This window comes from Pholcus phalangioides, unplaced genomic scaffold, assembly GCF_987345545.1.
Source record: "Pholcus phalangioides strain wild (caught in Gottingen) unplaced genomic scaffold, Ppha-v1.0 ptg000011l_1, whole genome shotgun sequence".
NCBI classification, from domain to species: domain Eukaryota; kingdom Metazoa; phylum Arthropoda; class Arachnida; order Araneae; family Pholcidae; genus Pholcus; species Pholcus phalangioides.
The window spans coordinates 27,290,100-27,316,826 of NW_028301604.1; the positions used below are offsets into that span (position 1 = coordinate 27,290,100).

Genomic DNA, 26,727 nt, shown 5'->3' on the forward strand with positions numbered 1-26,727 from the left:
TATTTCAAAAAATACTCTGAACTCTCCTCTATATACGATAAAAAACCGGAAATGGTTGAATAAATTTTTATCTGATATTTTTGTAAATAAAAACGATGTTCCATTTATGGAACATTGGCCTTGGATTGTCGAAGTGATTAAAAGAACTAATCACTAAAGAATTGAATTGAAATGGTTAATAAGTTGAAATGCAAACAAGCTGTTGATTATGGAGTCTACTACTATTTTTTAAGTCCTGCCATTCCTTCACTTTCAAACTTTCTGCAGCACAAGAACAAGTTTTAAATTCTAGTCAGATGAGTTATGATTGAGATCTCAGTCCCCTACCCACTAAACCAGACATGCACTTTGTCCATATTCCTCTGCGGAACATCTAACGAATTGGCACATGTGGGAATATGTGTATGTGTTGTGAACCTGATGTAAAATTTGGTTATGTGTAATGTTTGTTATGTGTAGTGCTGCCACCTGCCATCAAATTTTCTAACTATGAGAGAAGTGTAATGATTGAGTAACACTATCATTGTAAGCCTGTTGCTCTGTGCGGCGAGACTTTTAACAGGAAGATTGGCTCACATTCGCACCTCAAAGTTGGGAACTACAGAAGACCAAAGTATGTTTTAGTCCCCTGCCTATAGCCTACCAATCACATCTACATGTCATCAGCTGTTTGTTTCAGTTGCAATGGGAGGATTCAGTTTCTCAATAACCTAACCAAGCTACTTTTCTTGGTAGAAACAATGGCATTATATTTGTATTTCACAATTGGCAAAATGAATACCGATTTCTTTGTACATACCTTGAGTATCATTTAATTCAAGGCAGGGTTGGGTTTTGACATCAAAAACTGGGTTAAACCATCAAAAACCGAAATGGATGCTTTTGAATAATATTTTGAGCACAATAAGTTAATAACATGACTAACTTACTTTTTTGTGTTACATTTTATTTTTAAACATTAATTTATTATAACTATTAAAACAATACATAAATTATAATTTCAAATTTCAAATATTTTGACATACAAATAGTCTAGAACAGATATGTAATTTTATGGTCCATTTTATCTAAAATACTGATTACCCGTGTTCAATTTACTAAGCAAAATAGAGCTGTTTATTCAAAATATATGTGACTGGAGATCACAAGGTTAGGTTTTTGACCTCAGAAATTTGATCAGTATTAAAAGTCAAAAACTTATTGTCAATGTTATCTTTATTTTTTCACTTAGAACAAGTTATAGAAGCTTTTCTTAAGCATCATCATGCAATCAGCACTGCTAAATTAAAGGACATTTTAGTCCTAAAATTTAGTATTTTGATTGCTAGCTATATTTTAATGCTATGCATAATAAGAGTATCATTTTATAAGTGTCTGTGATTATTTAGATAATTTAATTATAACAAAAATCTACATTACATTTTTAACATAAAAGAACTTTTAAACATTTATCTGTTATGAAAGAGTATAGCAGATGGTTTATATCAATATACATATATAAGCAGTTGAAGAAATTTTTGAAGAATCTCATCTTGAATTGAGTAGTATCAAATATAGTTCCATAGTTTTTCCTTCAGCTTTATGTTATGCTCTATTCAAATTGTATATTTTACATGAAAAAATACACATACATTGTCCAAAATAATTCTGTAGGGGAGCAGATTGTTTTACAATCACATTAAGTACGTATTCTTTGCATAAAATAGTGACTTTAAACATTACAAGCAATCAATGTGTATTTTCAATGGGAATTTTCATATTCAGAAGCAATATTTAAGGTTTTTGACGTGACAGTTTAAACCGTCAAAAACCTGCCAACGCTGATTCAAGGTAAGTAAGTCCAAATGAAAGAACTCAATATACTTTGCATGAACAGGACAGCCCTTCTTCTCATTGTACTTCATATAACTTTACTAACAGCTAACCAACAAACTAAGAATTTTTCTGATTTCCCATTGATAAGTAATGACAAAGTTCTCTAAATAAGAGGCAAAATGGTGATAAAGCAATAACCAGACCAGCCATTTTCTGAATCAGTAGAACAATATATTCTGGATTCTACTTTGTAAAAAGCACTTCTTTCAGAAGCGATGAATACTGTGAAATGGCAAGTTTAGCTATTTTATCTGGATGACATAATAGTTTTTAGATTAACTTCTGAAGAACATCTTTCATGACTGAGACTTGTACTTCAAGGTAAAAAAAGAGCTGGATTAACTTCGAATCATAAGAAATGCTGTTTCGGACAGAAGAACCTTAAGATTTTAGGTCACTTAGTAGATAAAAGCATTTATCTAGATCCAGCAAAAGTAGAAGCTTCACCGATTTGGATCTCTCCGATGCCGAAACTGATTATTGCATCTGTGGCTTTTAAGAAGTCCCAACCCAGAATAACGTCATGACTACACTGCGTGAATACTAAGCCGCGCATTCCTGTTGAAGTACACTCTTAATACACATGGTCCTAGGGCTTTCACTAGCTATCCGCTGATCATTGCATCCAGATCATGATATCTTGTTGCTCATAATGTTGCGTGCATAGCAAACGCTATTACCTACACGTATCTTGGATTTTTCAATTTTTCACCTGGTCCTCCATCAAAGGAAATAGTAATTATAAGCTTAACACATCCATAGTCAAAATTTAAGACACTGTAGATTCAAACCTTTTCAAAGCTAAGAAGTGTTTCTGCGCCACAAAAGTATTTAAAGAAAATGAGCTATGCTTTTTTTTTTTTTAAATAGAGATGAATGTTGATGCAGAATAATCAACAGCTGGAGATTCATTTGTGTAAACTAAGATTCAATTTATGTTGCTCTGCTATCATCTGGTGAAAGTTAGAAAATTTGACTGTATATTCCATACACATGAGTACGCAGCCCCCCCCCCCCCCGATGCTATGTAGTCGTATAGGAATAGTGATGGATTCACACCAGAAGGGGGGGGGGATCCTGTTCCAAACCCCACTAAGGACATAATGGTGGTTCGCTAAAGTTGGTTGTCTGTGGTTTTCTAATTTCAAGGAGCAAATATGAGCAAATTTCCCACTAAAAAAAATCTCACCACAGAAAGCAATTAGACCTACAACATTTGAATAATTTAGACAGAGGCATTAGAAGTGTTTTAGACATGTGGGTGCTCGACTTGATATTTATATGGGAGATCATGATTTATGAATCAATTCCAGGGATGCACAGACAGGTGCTACAAAATACTCTGGGTGCTTGAGCACCCACTGAACCCTCAGCTCTGACACCATTTAATTCAGACATGATACAAAAAGAAAAATAACCAGCTGTGTTACTTGCTTCTGATATCAGAAGAAAGGTAAACTTTTTAGAAACACATAACAAGCATTTTTCAGAAACAAACTTCACGCTAGATTCACAATACATACACAGCACATTCAGACAAGCCTGGATTCGTTAGAAATAGGCGGTTTAGTAGAAGTAGCCCTTCCCCCCCACACCTGGATGGAAGAAGTACCAGCTTACACTTTTTGGAAATAATAGTATCAAGTATGTGATAATTAAAGCAACTCACTTGGCAATGTTTTTGGATAAGACATGCCTCGCCTTTTATAAAATTCTCTTTCTCTTTTGATTTCATCTGAAAGGAATTGTGCACCAATATAATACAAATTTTCTTAACATGCACATTTAAACACAAAATTTTAACATATAGAAAGATTTGAAAGCTAGGAAGAAAAAAACTTTTAGACTGTGAAACATAATTTCTCAATGCAATAGAACCCGCTAATCTGAACTAATTGGGACTGGAACCTGTTTGAATTAACAGGGTTTGTCTTTTAAATGTGGAATTTTTAAAACTGTAAAAATAATATCTTATACTATGGATGGGATAAGAGTTACAGACCAAATAATTCTGTTTAACAATGACAAACAATTGCGGGGAAATTAAAATTATTTTTTTACCTTATCAATATTATGTCTTTGCTTCAGCCAATGGACCAAGGGCATTACAATCCATCAAACAGGTATAAAAAATATGTTGCTTCCATATCATTGAAAATGAGAATGAGTCCCTTTCCATTCTCAAAAAAATGAAGAAAAAAAAAATCTGTGAAAAATGTCATTCAAATGGCCTGCAGAAGCATGGGAAAACGTGATGGAAACCTTGCTAAAGAAAACATGGAAAAAATTATGGCCAAGACTTGCTTTTGACGATAATCTAGAAACAAAGGAATTTGATGAAATCCTAAAGCTTTTAAAAACAATCCTTGGTTGCAAGGAGGCAAAAGAAAAATATGTGGGTGGAATGTTATCATTAGACTGTAACAACCATCAAACTTTCACAGACACAGAAATTGTCTCAGAAGTTTACACTGGCAATGACAAGTCTAACGATGGGTTAGAACAGTCATTCTCAAAGTGTGTGTTGTTTCTCTTAGAGACATCATTAGTCTTTGTCAAGGCCGTTGCGGTGAGCTGCAAACATTGATGATTGCCTATTCAGTGCTTTGAAGAGATTCTTTCTTAGACAATCTAGGGGAGTAGTGAACAAATGTTGTCATAACAAGGGAGCAACGGATGGCAAAATGTGAGAACCACTGGGTTACATTACGATGCTCCATCACCAAAGACTCATTCAGAAGCTGTGATAGCTTTTAAAACTGCCCTTCCATATGTGGAGCAGCATGTTAATGCAAGCCCCTGCATACATGTTTCTGAGACCATGACTAAGAGCTGCATCGTCCACTAGGTATATGTGGGCACTTCTTCAAATGAAAACAGAAGATTTTTTCAAGGCAACTATGTGATTCATCATCATATATATGAGGTATGATCATGTATTCATTGTCCATGTGTAAAATGTAACGTGTTACAATACAAAATTTATGAACTTTTTTTTTTTCTGTTGATTCTTCAACTTTCATGTGCAGATAGTCTGTCTTTCTTCTTTTAAAATCTGTTCAGATTAAGCAGGTTTTCAGATTAGTTGGGTTTGGATTAGCAGGGTTCTAGTGTATTTATTAACAAACAAAATTCAAGATATTTAAGCAGCAGACATTCATGTAGACCAGTGGTTCTCAACCTTGGCAAGCCGGCGGCCCGGTTTAATTCATTTTTGTGAGTGGAAGGCTCAGTCAAACACAAGACCAACGGAAAACGAATGAGGAAAAATAAAATGGCTGATCATTCGCGGCCTGGTATGAGTGATGTCAGGGCGCAGTGGTGGAGAAACATTGATGTAGACTGTCTCAAATTGTTTGCACACAGTGGATATCTCTGCAACCATTTACATTAGAAATACACTTTCAATTCCAATTTTTTTTTTGGAATGATATGCAGTTTGTTTAAATGTCTTGAATTTCCCAACACTTTCCTTTTCCTCCACTTTTAACAAGAGAATCTAAATGTCTATAAATGTCTCCCCCCCCCCCCCCTGTAACTGGGTTGTCTTCAGCTGATCATAAAGGATTGATCCCATCTATAAACCCTATTGGAAAATACCTCACCATAATTAATAATCTGGGAGGCACAGTAGTGCTCCCTCTAATTAAAGCAAACCAAGCATGGCCATAACAGCCCTTTTCTTGAAGAACTTTTGACACCCTTGATATCCCTCTTTGCCCCTGAACAAAAACCAACTATTAAAAAAATTTTTTTTTTTGTGATTGATGTGTTTATTGTTAAAATGCCCTTTAAAAAGAAAATTTCATTAAAAATGTTTCAATTAATTACATTCATTGGTTTTTAATAAAAACCAACTTTAGCAATTTAATTTTTTTTTTTGCTGAACTCAATGAATTACCGTGTGTTTGAAAATTGTTAATGTTACTATTAACTATATAATATAAAAGGTGTGTTTTCTCCAGTTACTTTCAGTATACTTAATTAGGAAGCTATTTTACAAAAACTGTGATAAAAATTAGGTGAATATAATGTATTTAATGAAGCATAAATAATGCAGATTAATTAGCAATGCTTTACAATATACAGTGTGATTATAACTAAAGTTTCGATTTAAAACACTGTAGATGAGCCATTGTCAGAATGACTTGGAAAATTTACATGAATATTCCTGAAGTAATGGAATTTTATATGGCAAAGGGGAAAAATACTTAAAAATGGAAAATTAGCAACACTACTCACCCAACTCAAATTTGCTTGCAGAATGGGAAAAATGGCCATTCAGGGCAAAATGATAACTTAATTATTTGCATGATTTCATAATTCATGGAAACATCACAAAAATAAAGTAATTGAACAAATAACTACAACTTACTCAAGAAATGTTAGATATGTCCACATCGTAATTTGGCAATGAGGTGAAAGCACAAAAATGCTTGTTCAACAACAGATCAGACTATGTCATGGTCATGATGTGGATGTTCTTGCAATTCACCAATATTTGCAATTTGACCTCTGTTCATAAAATTTTGAAGTACCCCCCCTCCCCACAGCCAAAAGTTGCAAGGGTTAAGGTCAGGTGAACTGCGGCTGGCCAGGTGTCATGCCATCCTGTTATTGTCAAAATGGGTCTTCAGAAGCTGGTATTGTGATGTGCATCTTGATAAAAGTTGTGCTATCCAGGGCAGTTTTAAGAGTATCATGGGCCCCCAGGCCAATTGATTTTTGAGGCCCTACCAAACAAATTCTCAAAAATTTCAACCAGATCTCATTTTTGTGAGGCCCTCTTTACTTGAGGCTTCCGAGCCAGGCCTTAAGATAGCACTGGTGTTATCCACACACTGATGCTGTTGAACTGTTGAAATGTGGTAGCACAAAAAAGATTATACTGCTGGCCAAGTACAGCATCATCTACTTGCACATTTTGAACTTTTTCTTTTCCCAAAGAAGTTTCCAGGGTCCCATGCAAATTTTCAAGTCATTCTGACCAGTAGCTCTTGTACAGTTTTGGAGAATCAAAACTTTAATTATAATCACCTGTATGTAGCTGATTATTTTCCATTAAGCTGTTATTACTGAACCTCAATTAACTGGACTAAATGGTGGAAGTATAAAACAAAACTATTGAATCTTAAGACTGATATACGGTATGAGCTGTGCTACTTCTTATGGGAAAGAAAATGAAAATGTCTGTGAGGTAATGTAATTACTAGTACACTGATCTTTGTCCTTTAGGGGCAGCTGGTGTCTTTATTGGATTATAAGACCACCTGTGTATGTGTGTGTCCCTAGCATAATGTCACTACTGTTGCTGCTTCTTTGTGAAGGAAAAAAAACAACCTTGTGAGATAATACACCATTACATCAAGATGTGTAATGCAATCCTTATTCGTGAATTTGCTAAAGATAGAGTATTAGAATGCAGCCAATAGTTAGAAAATGTGGCAAGAATGAGAAATTTTGGCTTCTATATTTAACTTTAAGCTACAAAGATACTTAATATAAAAAAAAATTATATTCAGGCCACTTTTATGAGATTTTTTTTGAAAAAAAAAACCACTTATCTTTTAAGATCAACAACATTTAAAGATATACCATCAGAATATACCCCAAGAATATAAAATGTGATAAGAATGAATGATTTTGGCTAATAATGAACCAATATGATATTTTTCAAGGGGAAAAAAAAATAAATTTAGGCCACTTCTATGTGATTCTTTGGTAAAAACCATGGTTTAAACCGAACAACCCTGTTTAAAACCACTTAACCTGAGGCTCCACATATATGTGGACGCCTACTACAATTAGGCCACTATACCACACACCAACTCTGGTCATATTGCCATACAGCAATTTACTACTGATTGAGTTGGGTCAGAAATGAAAGCGCATCTATTGGTAGTTGCCCCAGGTTCATTGGAAAAAAACTTCATTCATCTAGAATAAAAAGGATATCTTCATATTACAGTTGTTCAGGTACCTGAAACTTGGCACAAATAATAAAAAAAAAACATGAAGCACCCCTAAAATATAATCAGATCTCAAAATTTTGTAAACACATTCTTTTTATACCAAGTATGCAAATGAATTAATTCCAATGAAGACACAATAATTAATGCTGTTAAGATCTTGTCAAGGACCTTATTATTTATTGGACACTTGCAAACGTGGTTCAATAGTCAGGATGTGTGAAACTCATTGGTCACATGGAGTGATAGGTCACACAGCTACACTGTGCTGTGCAAAGTATCTGACAGCATAGGTTGATGCAAGATGGAATGAAGGCTCCGGGAGGCCAAGATACATGAATACAAGACCAGATCATATGACTGCCTCCACTGCATCATTGTCCACCATCTAACATGCTACAGCCTCTTGCGTAGCACACACACCCGCAGTACTTTCCACTATCTCACATTGCCTGGCCGAAGTGAGTTCACGCTCACAGCAGCCACTAAGACATCTGACTTCAATGGCACAACATCCATAAAGTCTTATGGAGTAGTGCTGAAGCTCATTGTGACTGCCAGCAAACCAACATTGCATAGTGTTCAGTGATTCAGTCTTAGAGCAGGACCATCTGATCTGTGTGGAGGTGCCTAGCCCAGTGGTCCTAATCAGACTGTTTTACAGAGGCACACAGCCATTACTTTTGGTATAATGGTGTGGGTTGCTATCTTTTACAACAGCAGGTCACTCCCAGTCATCCTATGTGCAACTTCAACAGCTCAAGAATATCTTGACATCCTGTGGCTTATTACCTTTGATGGCACAGGTAATGCTTGACATACTGTGGCTTATTACCTTTGATGGCACAGGTAATGCCCGACCTCCTGTGACTGGAATATCTTTAGACTGCCCCTGTACTGTTGATACTCTTCCTTTGTCATTAAGGTGACTGAACTTTTCACTAATTGAACATGTATGGGAAATGTGAGACTGCCCGATTTTGGCACCCCTAAATGTTGCAACACTGAGAGCGTCAAATCATCTTGTCTTAACATCTGTAGTAACAATCTTTATCACTCCTTACACAGACATGTACATGTATGTGTTACTGCTAGGAAAGGTTTAACCAATTACTGATGTGAACACTCCATGTGGAATTGCTAGCCATTAAAAATTCAAGTTCTTTGAATCCATCAATCATCTCATTACCTGCGTATGGTCTTTACACACATTTAATTTCGATAAAAAAGTCTTTTTTGTTCATGGAGCTTTGTTCTTCTTGCAAAAAGAGTGCATTTAGAGCACTCCAAAAATTAAAACATAAGCTCTAAATTTCCCATCTCTCATTTGCAGTTCATGAAGAATTTAAACTCAACATTTCATTATTTAGACACTGACTGACTGATTCATTCACTGATCATCAAAAATCTGAGGCACTTCCAGTAGAGATAGAAACTTGATATTTGGTATGGAGGTAGTGTTTGTGATACAAAGGAAAAATTTTAAAAATCCTGGAAATTCCTTTCAAGATCAGAAATGTGGGTAAATTTGGGATATAACCAGTTGTCAGAAACAATACCAAATGGTAGCAAAATTGCCAATTATTGCTGAAAATTTGCAGAGGATGGGAAATAAAGGGCTGTTATATATCTGCAGTGGTGTTGTACAAGTAATGTGCCACTGCCAGGGAAGGTTTAATCATATGTTAAAATATATACAGTCTGTCTCAAAAGTTTCAACACAATAGATTTTTAACTGTGCCATGGATACCATTTTATATTATTTCATTTTTTTTGCTTGTGATCAGAATGCAAAAACCTATTTTAAACTTTGGCCATTGTCAAGGAAAATAAGTTTTGGACCTTTTAAACTAGACATTTTGAAAAATAGCTATCTCAAAAGTTAGAAAAGTTCCAATTATACGTAAATTTCAGAGATTGCATCTATATGGTATATCAGAGACGTGGTAGTATAAAAATGGAAAGCTATCGGATTGGTTCTCATTAAAAAATTGCCAAAGTCATTGCATATTTTGTATGATGAAATTCTTAGAGTACTTCATTTGAAAGCGAAAAGAAAGGTTGTAAAAGGCATTGCTATTGCTTTGAGCAAGTTGAAATAAGTGTAGTGTCTGACATGTATTGAGCTAATGTGTCCCCTCAAAAGCCAAAACCTGGTTGTGGTAGGCAATGCAGTACAAGTTTAAGTGAAAACAAAACCATTAGAAGATTGGCTTCAATATAAAAAAAATACCTTGCATGAAATTATGAAAGATCCTGGAGTGAAAATTTCAAGATACAGTTCGACAGATTAGAGAAGCTTGTATTTGATTCCTACAAGAGCGGTTAGGAAATTGCCAGTCACAAGGAAGCACCAAAGATAGGTGGAGAAGAGAGATGGAAATGGGTACAAAATCATGTTTTATAGAGACGAATAGCTTGGTATCAAATTTAGTGGTGCAAAATAAAATGAGGTCACATGTTCCAAATGGATGTTTTCAGCAGATGGTAAGGTGGAGCTTCGATAATGGTATGGGCAGCATTTGCTTCTAATGGTCAGGCTTCCTTAACATTTAAAATTGGTCATCAAAACTGATGCTTAAAAGAGATCTCGAGGACAATTTGCTACTGATTGGAAAAGATTTAGGAAGACCAACTTGGCATTTCAACGTTACAACGTGTCTATTCAAAGATCTGCCACAAAAAAAGCTCTTTAATAACAAAAATGTTGGTTTTGGACTCGCAATTGATGAGTCCTGACTTGAATCCTATTAGGCATGTATGGGGCATACTCACAATGAATGTGTTTGTAAATGAAATACAGTATTTTTTCAACTGTTAATGGCTTGAAGAGCTCTATCGAGGAAGCATGGTGCAATTTTGATGTTGAAACCCCAGAGAATTAATTTAGTTAGATCCATAGAGGATGGCGTGTTTAAGATTGTTATTAAAAAATGTAAATGCCTATTAGCAATTAAAAGCCTGTAATTTTTGTAAATCTGAATTTTCTCAACTTTTGAGACCACCATTTTTTGTATTTTCAATAATATAAATATGCTAAATGTTCTTTCATAGAATTTTTTTTCCTATAAATGTAGAAATGCTTCAGGTATTATAAATTAAAAGGTGTTAATTTTACTCGCCATATTTTTCTTGTTAGTTTAAGAAAAGTGTATAATCTAAACTTTTGAGATGGACTGTATGTATAGGCAGTGTCAACATATAAATGGAGTGTTAATTTAAAAAACAAAAACTTTATGGCTCAAGAACTAAAATAAATGGAGACCTTCCTAAAATTATTTTCTATTTTCTTAATCACAAATGTGTAATCTAATTTTTATTTTGAATGTTTCATGGACATGGATAAATCCAGAAACCATACAGGAATTTTTTTTCAGTGATTTCATTTTCATTTCTCATAATTTCTCTAGACTATGGTCAGACGAGGAAAAAATAGCGAAAACTAATTTGATTTTGGCCTGTAAAAAGTCAAAAAGTGTGCTCATTTGTATGCATGATAAAAATTTTAGATGAACATTAACAATGTTTGTAGCAGATATGATGTTATCTTCACCCATGATTTTAGTAAATAAAATACTACGAATTAAACTGAGCTATGGTGAAAAAACAAAATATTTAAAAAAAAAAGAAAAAAAAGAGTCAGGACAGAAAAAGTACAGGAATTCAGAAATACCCCTTAAAATCTGGATCATGCGGTCACCCAAGTAAGGATGCTTTTCAACGTGCGGGCATGTTTACAAGGTAAAACAATGAACAAAATAATTTAAAAAAAAAAATGTCCAAAAAGCTCTAGTCAAAAAAAGAGGACTGTGGTACGTACAAAAAGAAGTGAAATCCTGAAAACATTTCATGTAGAAATGTGGCCAAGTATTGATATTCTTTATCCATAAAAAGTTGCGATATCTGATGTTGACAAAAGTCTGACGTTGTTATTAACTGTGACACTTTAATTTATAAATGACTCCAAGAATCCACACTTTTAGTTTAATAACATTTTATGACTTGGTAGAAGTGCAAGAATGTGTCTGTTGTTCGTTTTATTTTAATCATATTCATTAATTCCATAAAATGTTCATGTGGGAATACATGTATCTATAGCATTGACTTGATTTTACGTGAAATGGCAAGTTGTAATATGTGCTGCTTATATAATTGCCAAGTCAACTAAACGTGTAGAAATTGAAGTGATTTGTAAAGTCAGTCTTAATTGTTTTCAAGTCATTATAAAGCCTGCTTGGCTTCACGTTTTTCTATTGTAAATATTGTTTCTTGTGACAGAAGTGATATACAAATTAAAGTATACTTACTGTGTTGCAAATTGGGAACAAGTTTATAAACAATATCCTGCATGGTTCGATCATAACTGCAAAAAGAACAAAGTTATTTAATTTTTATAAAGTAAAAAAATCTCTCTAAAGAAATGCACTGCTTTTTAGTAGCTACACAATTATTAACAGTAATTTCACAAAAGGTCTATAAATTTTTAAGCAAACTACAATCATTATTTGATTCCTATAGGTATAGAAGTTCTGAAACAGATCAGCTTTATGTCTATGAAACAAAAAATTTAGTTTCTAGTGATAAATCGTTTAAAAGATTACAAAAAACTACAATCAATTTTCATTTTCTAATTAATAATTAAATTTAAAAAATGAATCTAGAAATAAATTATGTGATAAAACATTTTTTTAAAGATGTAAATCTAAAGACATCCTAAGATAATATTTAAATTTTTTATTCCAATTAGAATTAAACAGTGAAATTAGAAGTGAAAAATTAACTTATATGAAATCAGGGGTGGAAAATCTCTTCACAAGCAGAAAAAACCGCAGAAAATATAACTGATAGCTGTTATTACCTTATGTATTGCAAAGGATGGCTTTGATGTATTACAATTTCACAAGTTGGGCAAGTATTATTATCTTCCAGATGCTTCACCAAACAGCTTTTACAAACTGGAAAAAAAGGCAACGAAAACTGTAGATTAACCACTTTTCAGTTCAATTAAGTAAAATCTAATAAAATGTCTTTTTATTAGCAGAAATCATAAATGGTAAGGTATGCTAGAAAGCATTTTCATGGGCCAAAACAAAAAATAAACCCAATAAAGTTCATTCTGGGACAGGCCCATCATTAACTTTTTCAGCGGGGATGATCAAGACCTCAAGGACTATTATTACAGATTACATGACTATCTAACACCACAGAGTACAGAGTCCATCCTGGTACATGCTCCAAATTTTCCTATAAGTAACGGCACACTCAGACCTAACGTAGCAGTTGCGAATCAGAGAGCCAAGCATGTAAACACACAGACTGATGCATCGCTATGCACTCCGTTACAAGTACCGGGCCCATCACGCATACGGCCAGGCTTTTGGTACTACCCGTACAGGGACTACCCGGAAGATAAGATGGAATCGGCTTGTTTTCTGGCGTCGCAGATCTCACAGGCTACCACTATACTGGAGATGCAGGAGGACATATGGAACCTCTCATCTGATTAGAGCAACACTTGCTGTACCCAGAAACTGGCTACAAATACCTATTTGCAGGTATGTGACTTTGAAATCTATACAATCCTTTACTATGACATTTGGAATGTCTCAAACTTACAGACTATGAAAAAGTCACTCAATGGCTACCTACTGACAAAGGACTACTAGCAACTATGGCCAACACCTGGGACTAGTACAGAGCTAAACGACTTGTCTCAAATGGTCAGCATACTTCAATCACTGCAACTATGACATATACAGATATTTTGGGTCGACGACAAGAACCTACTAGTCCAAGACGCATCTCAGCAAACAGTCTATAGGCACTCCAATCCTGTCATGCACGTACTGTGGGAGAAGGACGGCGTCATACCTAAAGCAACAATACAATACAACAACGAGAAAGACTATTCTCCAAGTGGCAAACTCAGTTCTAAAAAACCATTCAAGTACAATCACCATATCACTAAATCACATTGGATTAATCACTCTCTTACAGATCTCAAGACCAGCAACACGAGAATTGATGACATTATCGGAACACTGGAGCACATATCTATACCTAACGGACAAGCTGAAATACTAGAAAATGACCCTGCTCAAAACATGAAAGTCCTGCACTTAGTGACATCTACATGCACTATTTTGAAACAAAACTCTTCCTTGAAATTCGATGTCCTTTTTACGTCAGATATGTTGATGATTGCTGCGTTTTTCTCTACTGTAATGTTAACATTGATCATATTCTAAATACCCTCAATGCCATTGACCCCTGCATCCAATTCACGATAGAGGAAAAAAACAATAACCAACTTGCATTCCTGGGCATATTGGTCATTCGCCACGAACAAACTTTCTCTACCACTGTCTTTTGTAAACCGTTTGCTGTTTCTTTACCCCCACACCACCTCTCTGCACATCCTCTGGAACAAAAGTATGCCTCATTCTACACATATGTGAAGTAAGCTATTAATATCTGCTTCTCACAGATGCTGCTTGTAGCTGAACTCAATATCCTAAAAGCAATAGCAGTCGATCGTGGCTACCGCAGCTCTCTCATTGATAATCTACACAACAAACTTATAAAAACACTTCCGCAGCCAAGCCTAAACACAAAAACCTGATCATTTTGCCTTTCTACCCAATGCATTGCTAAAATCCTTCGAAAATATAATTTCTCTGATTTTCACCCGTCAATAAACTCAGCTTCTCTAAACTAAAAGATCCCATTGACCCACTCAACAACTGAGGCATCTACAGCATTTCATGCCAATGCAGATTATCATACACAGGGCAAACTAAACATACCTTGAAATACAGTTTAAACGAGCATAGAAAATACATAACCAACACTAACCGCTCATCCATAGCCAACATTGCTGGTTTTTTGACCATAAATTTGACTTCTCTTCTGCCAAAATTATTCAAAAATGCCCCTTATCATCTGACTTGGACTTCCAATCATTCCACATTAATAAAAACTCAAACCAGTTGGTCAACGACCTAACTAGTACACCACCCTTCTCAAAAATCTGGCAACAGTTTCTAGAATAATTTTTTCTTTTCCATCAGCATCACTATCAAATTCTCATTTGTGTGATTGGCTCCGCAATTTTTCTTTTTCTCTTGTTGCCGGTTCATTTTGAATTCAACTCTTTGTCTACAACAGTGAATAACTCCCTCTGTAAGGAGTATTTTCACTCTTCTTTCTTTGCTACTGATGAAGGAACTTCATATAGTTCAGAAACGTATTTAGCCATGGTTCTCTTTTTGCAATTTTGGGTCAACATACATCAGTCGTTCCCTGGTATTATCTAACCCAAAAGGTAAGTTATTTCTATATTTCACCTTGTTTGTCTATTTCTATTGTATTTTTTAAAAAGGGGCAATCCCCCAGCCCCCAAACGACAGGCCTGTTCTGGGGTTTGGTTACATCATCTATCAATAAAAAAAAAGCTAGAATATTTAAACAAGTTATAAACATGAGTTTTAAAAATGAGATGAGCCTTTACCACATACAGGTGGTACAAATCTGTCTCTTAAATTGCAGAACAAAGACAACCAACCTTAAAACAACACATCTGCATGCACATTTCAACACACTCTACAGACAAACCATCCTGTCTATCAAAAGAAATGATGATGGAATGTATTTCAAGTCAGAGTTCACTTTGGTGTTTGACATTAAAAATTTTTTTTTTTCGAAAAATACTTGAATTATTCTGGAATTTCAACATGCAAACAAAATGTTTATACTCGCACTTGAGTAAAAATTTAGTCAGGAGTGCATTTAGGGGGGGGGGGGGACCAACAAGAAATTAAATAAGAAAAAAATATATGTTTTTGATCAACCGAGTATCACAAAAAGCTGCAAATGACTTGTTACTTTAATATTTTGATTTTTATAAAAATCATAAAATATTTTATACATAATTGTTATATGCAATGTGCATATATATATATATATATATATTCATTTAGCATGTATATTCAAAAGGATGCATTTTTTCTAAAAATTCCAATTTTTATATTTTTTTGCTTATAAAATCAAACCAAATTTTACTGAGCCCCCACAAAAATTTAAAAATATAAATGAGGCACACTGTAAATAAATTTTTAAAATGAAGAAATTTAATATTTAATGAGATATGAGCATTTTAAGAAAATATAATCAAGTAATAATTTAAGTATGCATGCACAGAAAATAACAATTCTATTTTTTGGCTATTAGGTTGCCAAATATATAGCACAGCTTCTTCCAGTTCAATGTTGTGAAAATTCAGAAAGATGTTGACGACATAATGAGTTGCAATTTAAGTTACTTGGTGAAAGTAGCTGGATAAGATATTCTACAAATTTATATTTTGATTCATTTCTGTTTTATTATTTGATCATTTTGATATCATATACACGTATTATACTCAGGCAATTCTTGTTTATAGCACCAGATGTATGTTTTTGCTCATTCTCATAATGTTGGAGGCATTAACAGCTTTTTTCATTAATGCATATTTAACCTAGAACCTATGTAGAAGTCAATGAAACTACTTGAAAATATGATGGTTTTTTTTTAAAATCACATTTTTTAGGAACACAATGTCTTTTATTTTCTGCTGTGTTCCTTTTTCAAAATTAATTTGTTTTTAGTTGGCAAAGGGTTTGACCTACGTCAATAAGTGGTGTAAGTGGAATCTATGGCTGATTGTACTTTGAAGTCATTTGCAAAATGATCATAAATGGAAAAAAATCACAAAGGGAAAAAATACATTTTATTATTCTGGTATACAGTGCTAATTAACAACTTTAGTATTTAAAAAACTCACAATGTAATAAAATTGTTATTACAGTCAAATCCCATCATAACCAACTCCAAGAGCAATAGCATTGATGACAACAAAACATGGGTGGAGATACGGGGGGGGGGGGGCAATCCAGACTTCCAAGTCTATCTCCGCCTATGTGCCAGAAAAGTGAAACCTCCACAGAAAAATTATTCTGCTATTGAATTAGAGCTGTTAGCAATCACTGAGGGTATCAATTATTTCTGTTCATATCTTATAGGCAGACACTTCACGGTGGAATCAGACCACAAACGAATGAAATACATTTTGTTTTTGAAGACTAGTAACCCTCATTTAACCTGGTGGGCTACGAGTCTTGGTGAATGCAGCTTCCATGTTGCTCATAAAGCAGGCAGTCAAAATCTTGCAGCGGAAGCTCTTTCTCGACAAGTATAGCGTACATAATCAACATAGATACAAAAGAGCAGTGGGGGAAACATGTTTGAGAGTTGCAGAAGGCAGATCCACAATTGGCCCCTATAATTCAATATCAGAAAGTTTCAGAACCTTATTTTTTAAAAGACGGTATTCTTTGTTACTAAGATTCAAGTCACATCCGACTGATTCGGACGGAAAATATAGACCTAGTTGTTATTGCTGAAGCTATGAAAAGAGATCTTTGAAAAGAAGTTCACGATCACCTGGGCAGCCATTTAGGCTTTGAGAAAAATGTTTGAGAGGTTATGTTCTTTGTACTTCTGGCCCAACTATTACAGTAAATGTCAGCAGTAAGTAAAAATTTCTACAATATGTATTGAAGGCAGAGGTTATCAAGTTAATAAGAAAGCCCCATAAATGAGAAATTTTCAGCAAAACTACCTTTTCTAACTTGTATCAGCAGACATCATGGGACCATTTTCTATAACACAAAGGGGAAATAAATATATACAGTAGAAGTCTGTTATAACGACAGCTCACAATCACAGGAAAAATTGTTATTATAATGGACTTCTCATTAAAAGTGGATGTTTTTTTTAGCATTAGCTCTGACAATCACCTGCAAATAACTTGTTACATTGAGATTGTCGTTATAAGCAATATTCTTTATAACAGACTTTTACTGTATTTGTTATGATGGATGAATTTTCTCGATTTGTGAAAGAGATGGCATCATCAAACATGAGGTCTCAAACATTAGTAGACACCTTTTATTCGAAAATCATTTGTAGATATGGTAAGCCAGATTACGTTTTAAGTGACAGAGGTGATAATTTGCATACATCTGTGTGTTCAAGGAAATGTTAGATAAATTAAACATTTGACAATTGAGTATGCCTTCTTATCACCCAAGCACTAATGACAAAAGTGAAAGAAGTTGCTATTATAGGTCACACCCTATCATGATGGATACAGTATACGGGTCATTCCAAAAAAAAAGTATAAACTGTATCCGAGATTTTATAATTTTTTTTTACAAAATTTCAAAGAACTGGTAATATTTTTAATTTTTTTCTAGTTTTTCATTTAATTTTCTGTGTTCTAATAATTGTGTACTAATAATTCCTTAATTGGTTTCAGATGGTATCTAATTTTTTTTAAATCATTGTTTGTAGCAATACCTCAAAAGCTGGCTGTTCAAATTCAGTTTTTTCAAAAAACTTGGAATCACGTAGAGATGTAAAATTCTTGAGAATAATCTTTAGGAGAATATATTCTCTGGAAGGACTACTATTACGAATAACTTGAGAATATTCTTATTCTCTATGAGAATATTCTCCAGTTATTTATAGGGCCTAATAGTCCTTCTAGAGAAGATTCTCAAGAATATTTATAATAATGTATATTATAATAAATATTCTTTATAAATAACGAGAATATTCTCATCAAGGATAATACTGGAGAATATTTTCTGGAAAAAGTGACTATTATTTAAAATAACTTGAGCATATTCTTATTATTCTTGATGAAAATATTCTCCAGTTATTTTTATAGATGTAAAGTTCTCGGTAATAATTGATAATAATAATTTTTTGTAAGATTCCTGAGAATATTCTTGAAGTTACAATAAATAACTTCACCTAATTTTTACGTGGTAATGAATGTCTCCAAAATTAAAAAAATATGGTGCAAATTATTTATGATAATAATTGATCATCTTTAATTTTTCAATCGAATATGTATTTGATTCCATGTGAATAACCTTCACTTTGAAGGACAACTTCTTGGGACAATAAATTATTTTAATATAGTTTGAAATACAGATCTACATCGTGAACATGACAAAGATATAAATCAGATTCATGATATAGACCTAATATAGATCTATCTTAGGAGACACAGAGGGCCACAACTAGATGCTTGGTCACCTGGGGCAAGCACACAATTTAACGCCCCCCTTGTAATATTGAAGGAGAGGTTTCAGAATGAAATTTACGCCCCCTCGGGTCCAGCACCTGGGGCACGAGACCCGCCTGCTCCCCCCCTAGTTATGGCACTGCATAGATCTATATCCGGATCTGACATATATATATACAGGGTGGTAACTATCGACCACCTAATAATTACACACGTGATTCCCTGTGAAAAACCAATATAGAAAAGTGTTTTCCGTGTTTTGATCAGACGAATATTAAGTGAGTTATAAGCTTTTAAAATTTTGTGATGTGTCATTTTTCTAATGGTCAGTTATATGCCAAACACCGAACCAAAGTGAATTTCTCTGCCAGCAGCGGTTTGTCACTTCTTAAAAATGAACTGAAATATTCAATCCCATTAGAAGCCAAGTTCGCCTTCTTCCTTCACGATTGGCACTTTTTCTCTCCATGTAGTGCGATACTATAACCTTGCTATTACGTATTGCTTACGTGTTAGCTTCCTCTTCTATGTTGGCAAATGTATCCCAAGTCTAATTTTCTGAGGGAAGGTGCATACAGTGCGCATGTGTTTATTGCGCGATCATTATTTTACGTTGTTGTTTTAATCAGATTACAATGTTGATCAATAAAACTGCAGTTTTTTTTTGGTTTTTTTGAACTTTCATCGAAACTGTTACTTGTAAAATGCTTCAACGAGGGATGTAAAAATGGTAGCTTGACGAAGATGTGACTTAGTGGAAACAGTAAAATAATAACAATTCAATGAGAAACTTTTAATCAAACTTATTACGTAACGAATTGACGTATTCAAAATAATTTTTGGTTTCGAATTTTTCTGTCGATTCACACTATGCAATGATTTTTTTCTCAAGGATATTTCAATGATTTTAGGGTGTTTTTGAAGCACTGATTGGTTTTATCAGATCTGCTCTAGTTTTTCAATGAATGAAAGTTGAATTTTGATGGTGATACCATAAGCAAAACGTGTATCTATTGGGGGGAGGGGGGGGGGGCGAAGCAAAATGCGATAATTCATGAAATTTTCGGAACTTCTATATGATAATATTGCATTCAATCAATCCGCTGAAAATTACCTGTATCAACGTTTTTGATTAAATAACAAATTCAAGAAAACTTTGACTAAAAAATATGAAAAACCACTACATTTTTTTAAAAAAATTCGGGGTGGGGAAAAAAACCAGAAATAACGAGACCATTCCGGAAAATATGAGACAAAATGAAGGAGACATGCAAACATTTCTTTTTCATTTGATTTCACAGATATTATTCGAGTTTATGCTAATGATTTTTATTCAGCATTAATACAATAAATATTAAAAAAACAATGAAACATATTTCCTAGATATTATGCTGAGGTAAACTCAGAAAGAAAAGTCATCTTGTCTCCGCCAGGACTCGAACACATGCCCTCTTGCATGACGGACAAGATGACTTTTCTCTGAGTTCACCTCAGCATAATATCCAGGAAATATTTGCTTCCTCGATATCTTGGGCTAAGAAAAAAAGTGATCTATATATCTCTTTACCGTCCCACCTGGGGCCATTTCCTGAACTCAAGAGAGAGGCTACTAATGCCTCTACTTCAGCGCTTCATGCCACAGCACGTGAAATAAGGAAGCAGGGTTGTGACTCCAGTGATATAGATGGTAGCATGCTTGCCCGGTATGCAAGAGGCCTGGATTCAAGTCCCAGTGGAAGTCTGGGTTCGAGTCCCGATGGAAACAAAATGACTTTTCTTTCCAAGTTCACCTCAGCATAATATCCAGAAGATATGCTTCCTTGATATCTTGGGCTGAAAAAAGGTCATCTATATCTCTCTACCATCCCACCTCAGGGTCATTTCCTGAAGTCAAGAGTGGCTACTAATGCCTTTATTTGAGCACCTCAGGGCACAATGCGTGAATTAAAGAAGGCAGGGCTGTGTCTCAAGGGGTGTAGATGGTAGCATGCTTGCCCAGTATACAAGAGGGCCTGGTTTTGAGTCCCTACAGACACAAGGTGACTTTCCGAGTTCATCTCAGCATAATATCCAGAAAATATGTTTCCTTGATATTTTGGGCTGAGAAAAAGCCATCTATCTCCCTCTACCGTCCTACTTGGGGGCCATTAGCTTAAGTTAAGAGAGGCTACTAATGCCTCTACTTCGGCACCTCATGCAACAGTGTGTGAAATAAGGAAGGCAGGACCGTGTCTCCTGTAGTGCATATGGTAGCATGCTTGCCCGGTTAGCATAAGTAGAATCTCTACATTTTTAATAACACAAGAGGCATTAGAATGCCAGTGATTGGTTGCAAGAAAGATAACAATGTCACAAGGGGTGGAACTTTTGGTGAAACTGAATTTTGAAGTTCATTAACGAAAAATGAGAGCATTTTTTAATGAATCAATAAATGATAGCAAAGATAGTGAGAAAAAAAATCTTGAATGAATTTGATAGGGAATGAAACACAACCTTTGGTATGTGTCCTGTGCTCTAACCATTGCTCCAACTATGGATGTGAGATTCAAGTACAATTAAATATATCTATTATTAAACGTTGCCAGCAAAAATTTCACTATGAGTGATGTAATGGTTCATCACTCATTTCAGCCAATCATGATGTGTTAAATTTCTATAATGTAGCTAGAAATGTAGGCTTTGTTTATAAGCTGCCTGATATGCAAGAGGGCCTAGGTTCAAGTTCCGGTGGAGACAAGATGACTCTTCTTTCAGAGTTCATCTCAGCATAATATTCAGACACTTGTTTCCGTGATATTTTGGGCTGAGAAAGAAAGCTGCCTATATCTCTCTACCATCCTACCTGGGAGCCATTTCTGGAAATCAAGAGAGGCTTCTAATGCTTCTACTCTAGCGCCTCATGTCACAGCGCATGAAATAAGGAAGGCAGGGCCGCGTCTTCAGTGGTGTAGATGGTAGTATGCTTGCCCGGTATGCAAGAGGGCCTGGGTTCAAGTCCCGGCAGAGACAAGATGAGTTCACCTCAACATAATATCCATAAAATATCTGTTTCCTTGATATCTTGGGCTGAGAAAAAGCCATCTATAAAACAATTAATGTTCATGAAGTGTACTTGTCATCAATCAGCATGCTTTTGCAAAGTCTTTCAACCGAGTTGTGCTTGGTTTGAAAGAAAGAAAAAAAAGCCTTTCAATAGATAGAAATTTTTGATGTTATTAAAACAGCGCAGATTTTTCTGCTTTTACCGATCACAACATTTGTTGATCCCTGCCATCTTCGAATAAGTGATCCAGAAGTTACAGAAAAGTACACATTCAATAATTTGAAGAGAATATTCCATGCAGTTTTCATGGAAATGCATAAAATCTCTTTAAATAACACATAATTTTATTGTAAGAATAGTTATATTTTTAACTAACTCTTTTGCTGTATACCAGTGCTTCTCAAACTGACAGATTTTTTGTTAAACTGGTCTGGGGTGCCACAGATAAGCATTCATTAGGGTAAGGGGTGCTGCAGGTGAAAAAAGTTTGAGAATCCCTGCTGTAGACCATTACAGAGTTAATGTAATTACTTCGACACTAAATTTTTTATTATAAAAATTCTCACAGCTTTTTGTCATCTGCATGTAACACAAATTGTAAAAATAAGTCAGTTTTGGACCTCATTTTTCCAGGTTTTTGTTCGCAGTATGTTATTTTTATTACATGCAAACTATTTTTAGGTAAGGAGACTGTTTTAAAGATGTTATAACCACAGTGTATGTTTTAAGCGGGATATGTAATAACAGAGGTAAAAACATATGGAAATGAATGGGCCAAAAATCCGGGATTACAAAACCGTATGTTATATCCAGGGTATGTTATCAGTGTGCTCGACTGTATTTTGTAGTCTGTAAAAATGACTAAATCTTTGTGTACAAACAAATAATATTTTTGAAAATAGATCATAGTATTTTATAAAGAAATTACTTTAAAAATTTTTTAAAAATGTTGACTACTTACATGTGTGTAAGCATTCGATCACAGTAGTTGCATCAATCAAGTAGCCTTTGCATATTTTGCAAGTTATATGAGAATTCAGGGTTTTCAGGCGTATCCGCCTTTCCATCTATAAAAAAATAATTTTTAATTGCAACCAAAATTCAAAAACATGATGCTGGGGAAAAAATCAATAAAAAAACTACATAAACCTGCGTATATATTCATAGGATGGTTCAAAAAAGATGTGAAAACTTTACAAACCAATAGAACACAGCATGGTCAAAAATAGATAATAAAGGACAATGAATTAGGAGGAGTGTTCCAACATCTTACCCCCTATTGACTTCCTGATCTGTTGATCCTAGATGTCGACAATATGTTGTCTTAATTTATTTCTGTGGGGACATCCCAAAAGCCTAATTTGAGATAATTTTTGAATCTTATGGATTTGTCAATAGAATTTTATTTGCTGCCTAGCGTTTTACATATAGATAAGTCTGCTAATCCTGCTGTTGTTGACGCATGCATTACAGTTGGTAGTAGCTATTTGGAACAATGGCTTTCATTAATTTAATTTTGGACAATGGCTTCATCATTATTTAAGAAGGGTAGTAGAGAAGCTGTGTCCAATTATCGTCCATTGAGTTTGACAAGCTCCCTCTCGAAAATTTTGGAAATTATTATCAAAAGGCAGTTTGTGAAGTGGATAGACAAGAATAATGTATTGTCAGATAATCAGCATGGGTTCAGGAAGGGGAAGTCATGTGTGACTAACCTCCTTTGTTTCTATGATCACATGACAAAGGCTTTGGGTAAGGGCAAAAATGTAGATGTTGTTTACCTTGATTTCCAGAAGGCATTCAATCGGGTCCAACATGGTAAACTCCTGAAGCATTTGCACGAGATTGGGATGGGGGCAACTTGCTGAATTGGATAGAATCGTGGTTAAGAGATAGGTCACAACGAGTTATTGTGAACGGGGAATTCTCTGGTTGGACAGGCATCACAAGTGGAGTTCAAGGAAGTGCACTTGGCCCTATACTTTTTTTCACTTTTATCAATAAACTCTATCAGGATATTGATGGGATTACTAGCAAATTCGCAGATGACATGAAGCTAATGGGGGTAATTGGGAATCAAAGTGATAGGGAGTTGCTCCAGACCAACTTAAACAGGACTGCAGCATGGGCAAATCAATGGAGCATGATCCCCAAAGCAGAATGTTTAGCACTGTTCTGCGACGAGCCCTCCTGACTGGAAATGTTCTGCGGTGAAAATTCCCATACATGTAATAGTGTTTTTTTACACTTTTTCTTAAATTCTTCCAAATTGTTCTGCAGTAGTGCTAATTGTTCTGCGACATACGTCGCAGATTTTGGCACATTCTGCTTTGGGGGCGTTGATAAGTGCATGGTCGCTCATTTTGGTTCGAACAACTCACGGTTCTCCTACGAGTTGAATGGTGTCACTATCCCGGATGCAACTAGGGTCACAGATTTGGGAATTCCCATTGTTCAGCGGTGGTCAAAAAATCAAATAGAATGCTTGGTCTCATTTTCAAAAAGGTCTCTTCGCGTTCTCCTAAAGTCATTCTTCCGCTTTTCCGAGGCTTAGTTCCTCTTGGACTGGAGTATGCTGTAAGGTTTTGGAGACCATACCTATAGAGGGACATCGACTTGGTTGAAGGGGTGCAGAGTAGAGCTATGCGTGTCCTTATTGGCACACAGGGTTTGAGTTATGAAGAGAGACTTCATTCTTTGAATATGTTTACATTGGATGAACGCAGGTGTCGAGGAAATATAATTGAAGTGTACAAAATTTTCAATGATATGGATAGGATGGACCATGAATTATTAGTACACCATCAATCGAGTGCTTTTACAAGGGGACACCAGTATCGATTCGTAAGGGATTGGATTTTGGGTTTAATGGCGCAAGGACCAATAAGGCCAAAGGTGCCAACCAAATGATTAATTAAAAATAAGATGAAACTTATTCTTGTGAAGTCCAGAAAATAAAACTATGCATGATAAAAAACAATGTTACGTGAAACGTGAAAAAATGACATGAATTGTAAAAAACTATAATTTGTCATATAAACCAATGGTTTTGATGAATTTAAAAATGCGAGATGCATCACAATGGTCAGATAAAATGTCACGAAGTAAAAGATGACCTTGACCAAAAGCGGTCGTAAAACGATGATGGTGCAAACAAGTAAAATCATGAGCAATGGTAAATGGACTTTGACAATGAGGGCACTGCAGTTGACTCTCTCGTAGTAAAAGATATGATTGTGTGATGCGACTGTGTCCTATGCGTAACCGGGCAAAGCAGAACTTCCTCCTTTCGGTTAGTCCTGCAGCTCGAATGCCAATGGCCAAGTGTGGGCTTAATGGCATGTAGTTTATTATTTACCTGGTTATTCCAATGATCCTGCCAGTGGTGATGCATCACTTCTCGGAGGATTGAGAAGTGGTGACTGGCAGGTACCAACAGGTTATTGTCAATGTTAGTTGTTGTTCCAGCTGCGGTGTCTGCTTTTTCGTTGCCTGGTATTCCGACATGACCTGGTACCCAGTAAAATTTTACTGTGGTACCATGATGGATGAGGTGATGCAGTTCATGAAAAATAGCATGGATGAATGGATGAGTGTGAAATGCACAGGAACACAGTGCTTGCAATGCGCTGAGAGAGTCACTATAATGATGCATCGTCTGTGGCGTTTGCGTCGTACATGACGTAGAGCATGAAGGATTCTGTACAGCTCCGCCGAATAAATAGAGAATATGTCAGGTAGTTTGAAAGATGTCTCCTCACAGCAGATGTAGGTACAACCGACATGGCCAGGGCTCTTGGAGCCGTCGGTATATATGAGGAAGTACCTGTTGTGCCTAAGGAATATCTGTCAATATACGACATCTGCTGTGGTGGCTCTAGGGTATAATGATAATGAAAAAGACATCTGGCAGAAACTGCTCCCATGGTGCCAGTTGTCGAGCAACTGGTGCCATGCGACTGATGTCTATTTGTAGTTCTTCTACAAGTACCCTCATACGGAGACCATAGGACGGAACACATGAAGTACGAGCAGCAAAAAGTCTATGAAATGAGGGATTGAAAATTACACAATGAAGTGGATGATCTGGTAAAGACTTCATTTTGATATAATATTTCAAGGAAAGTTGCTGGCATCTTGATGTCAGCAATGGCTCGTTGCATTCGACATACAGGCTCTCCATTGGAGATATCCGGAAAGCTCCAGAGCAAATCCGGAGGGCAAGATGGCAATTCGTAAGGAACAATGCGAGGTTATGGTGTCGCAGGGAATTTTTCTCTAACAGGGTTGTTAATAAATGGAATAGCTTACCTCAGGAGGTAGTAAATTGTAATACAATTGACACGTTTAAAAAGAAATACAATAAACATGTTGGGATAAATCGAGAAGCTATCCATATACTTATTCTATCCATACTTAGAATAAGACAACCATAAGCATTCTTATGGGCATTGTATAATATTTAATCATGTATATATATTGTTTGTAATTGCATTTTTAATTGTGTTGCTGTATTTTTGAAATATATGACATCTATATTTATTATATGGGCATCTTTTTCTCAGCCACCTCGTTGGACATTTTGTCTGTCGTGGCATAGTATTTGTATTTGTGATAAAAGTTTTGTTTTTCTCATCTTCTATGTAAAAAATACAAAATTATAATTAATTTCTTTATAAAAAAACCTCATGAAGAATACATATCAT

The 26,727-nt window shown here is 35.2% G+C and overlaps 1 protein-coding gene across 1 annotated transcript in view; it reads right to left on the minus strand.

The window, feature by feature from the left end:
* Window positions 1–26,727, minus strand: part of l(3)73Ah (polycomb group ring finger 3-like lethal (3) 73Ah) — a 107,694-nt gene that overhangs the window by 44,498 nt on the left and 36,469 nt on the right. The window contains exons 3-6 of the mRNA XM_089239423.1: window positions 22,983–23,088; window positions 12,703–12,799; window positions 12,152–12,207; window positions 3,545–3,610 (exon numbers count right to left, since the gene is read on the minus strand). Coding sequence (XP_089095549.1) covers window positions 3,545–3,610; window positions 12,152–12,207; window positions 12,703–12,799; window positions 22,983–23,088 — 325 coding nt within the window. The remainder of the gene's footprint in view (window positions 1–3,544; window positions 3,611–12,151; window positions 12,208–12,702; window positions 12,800–22,982; window positions 23,089–26,727) is intronic.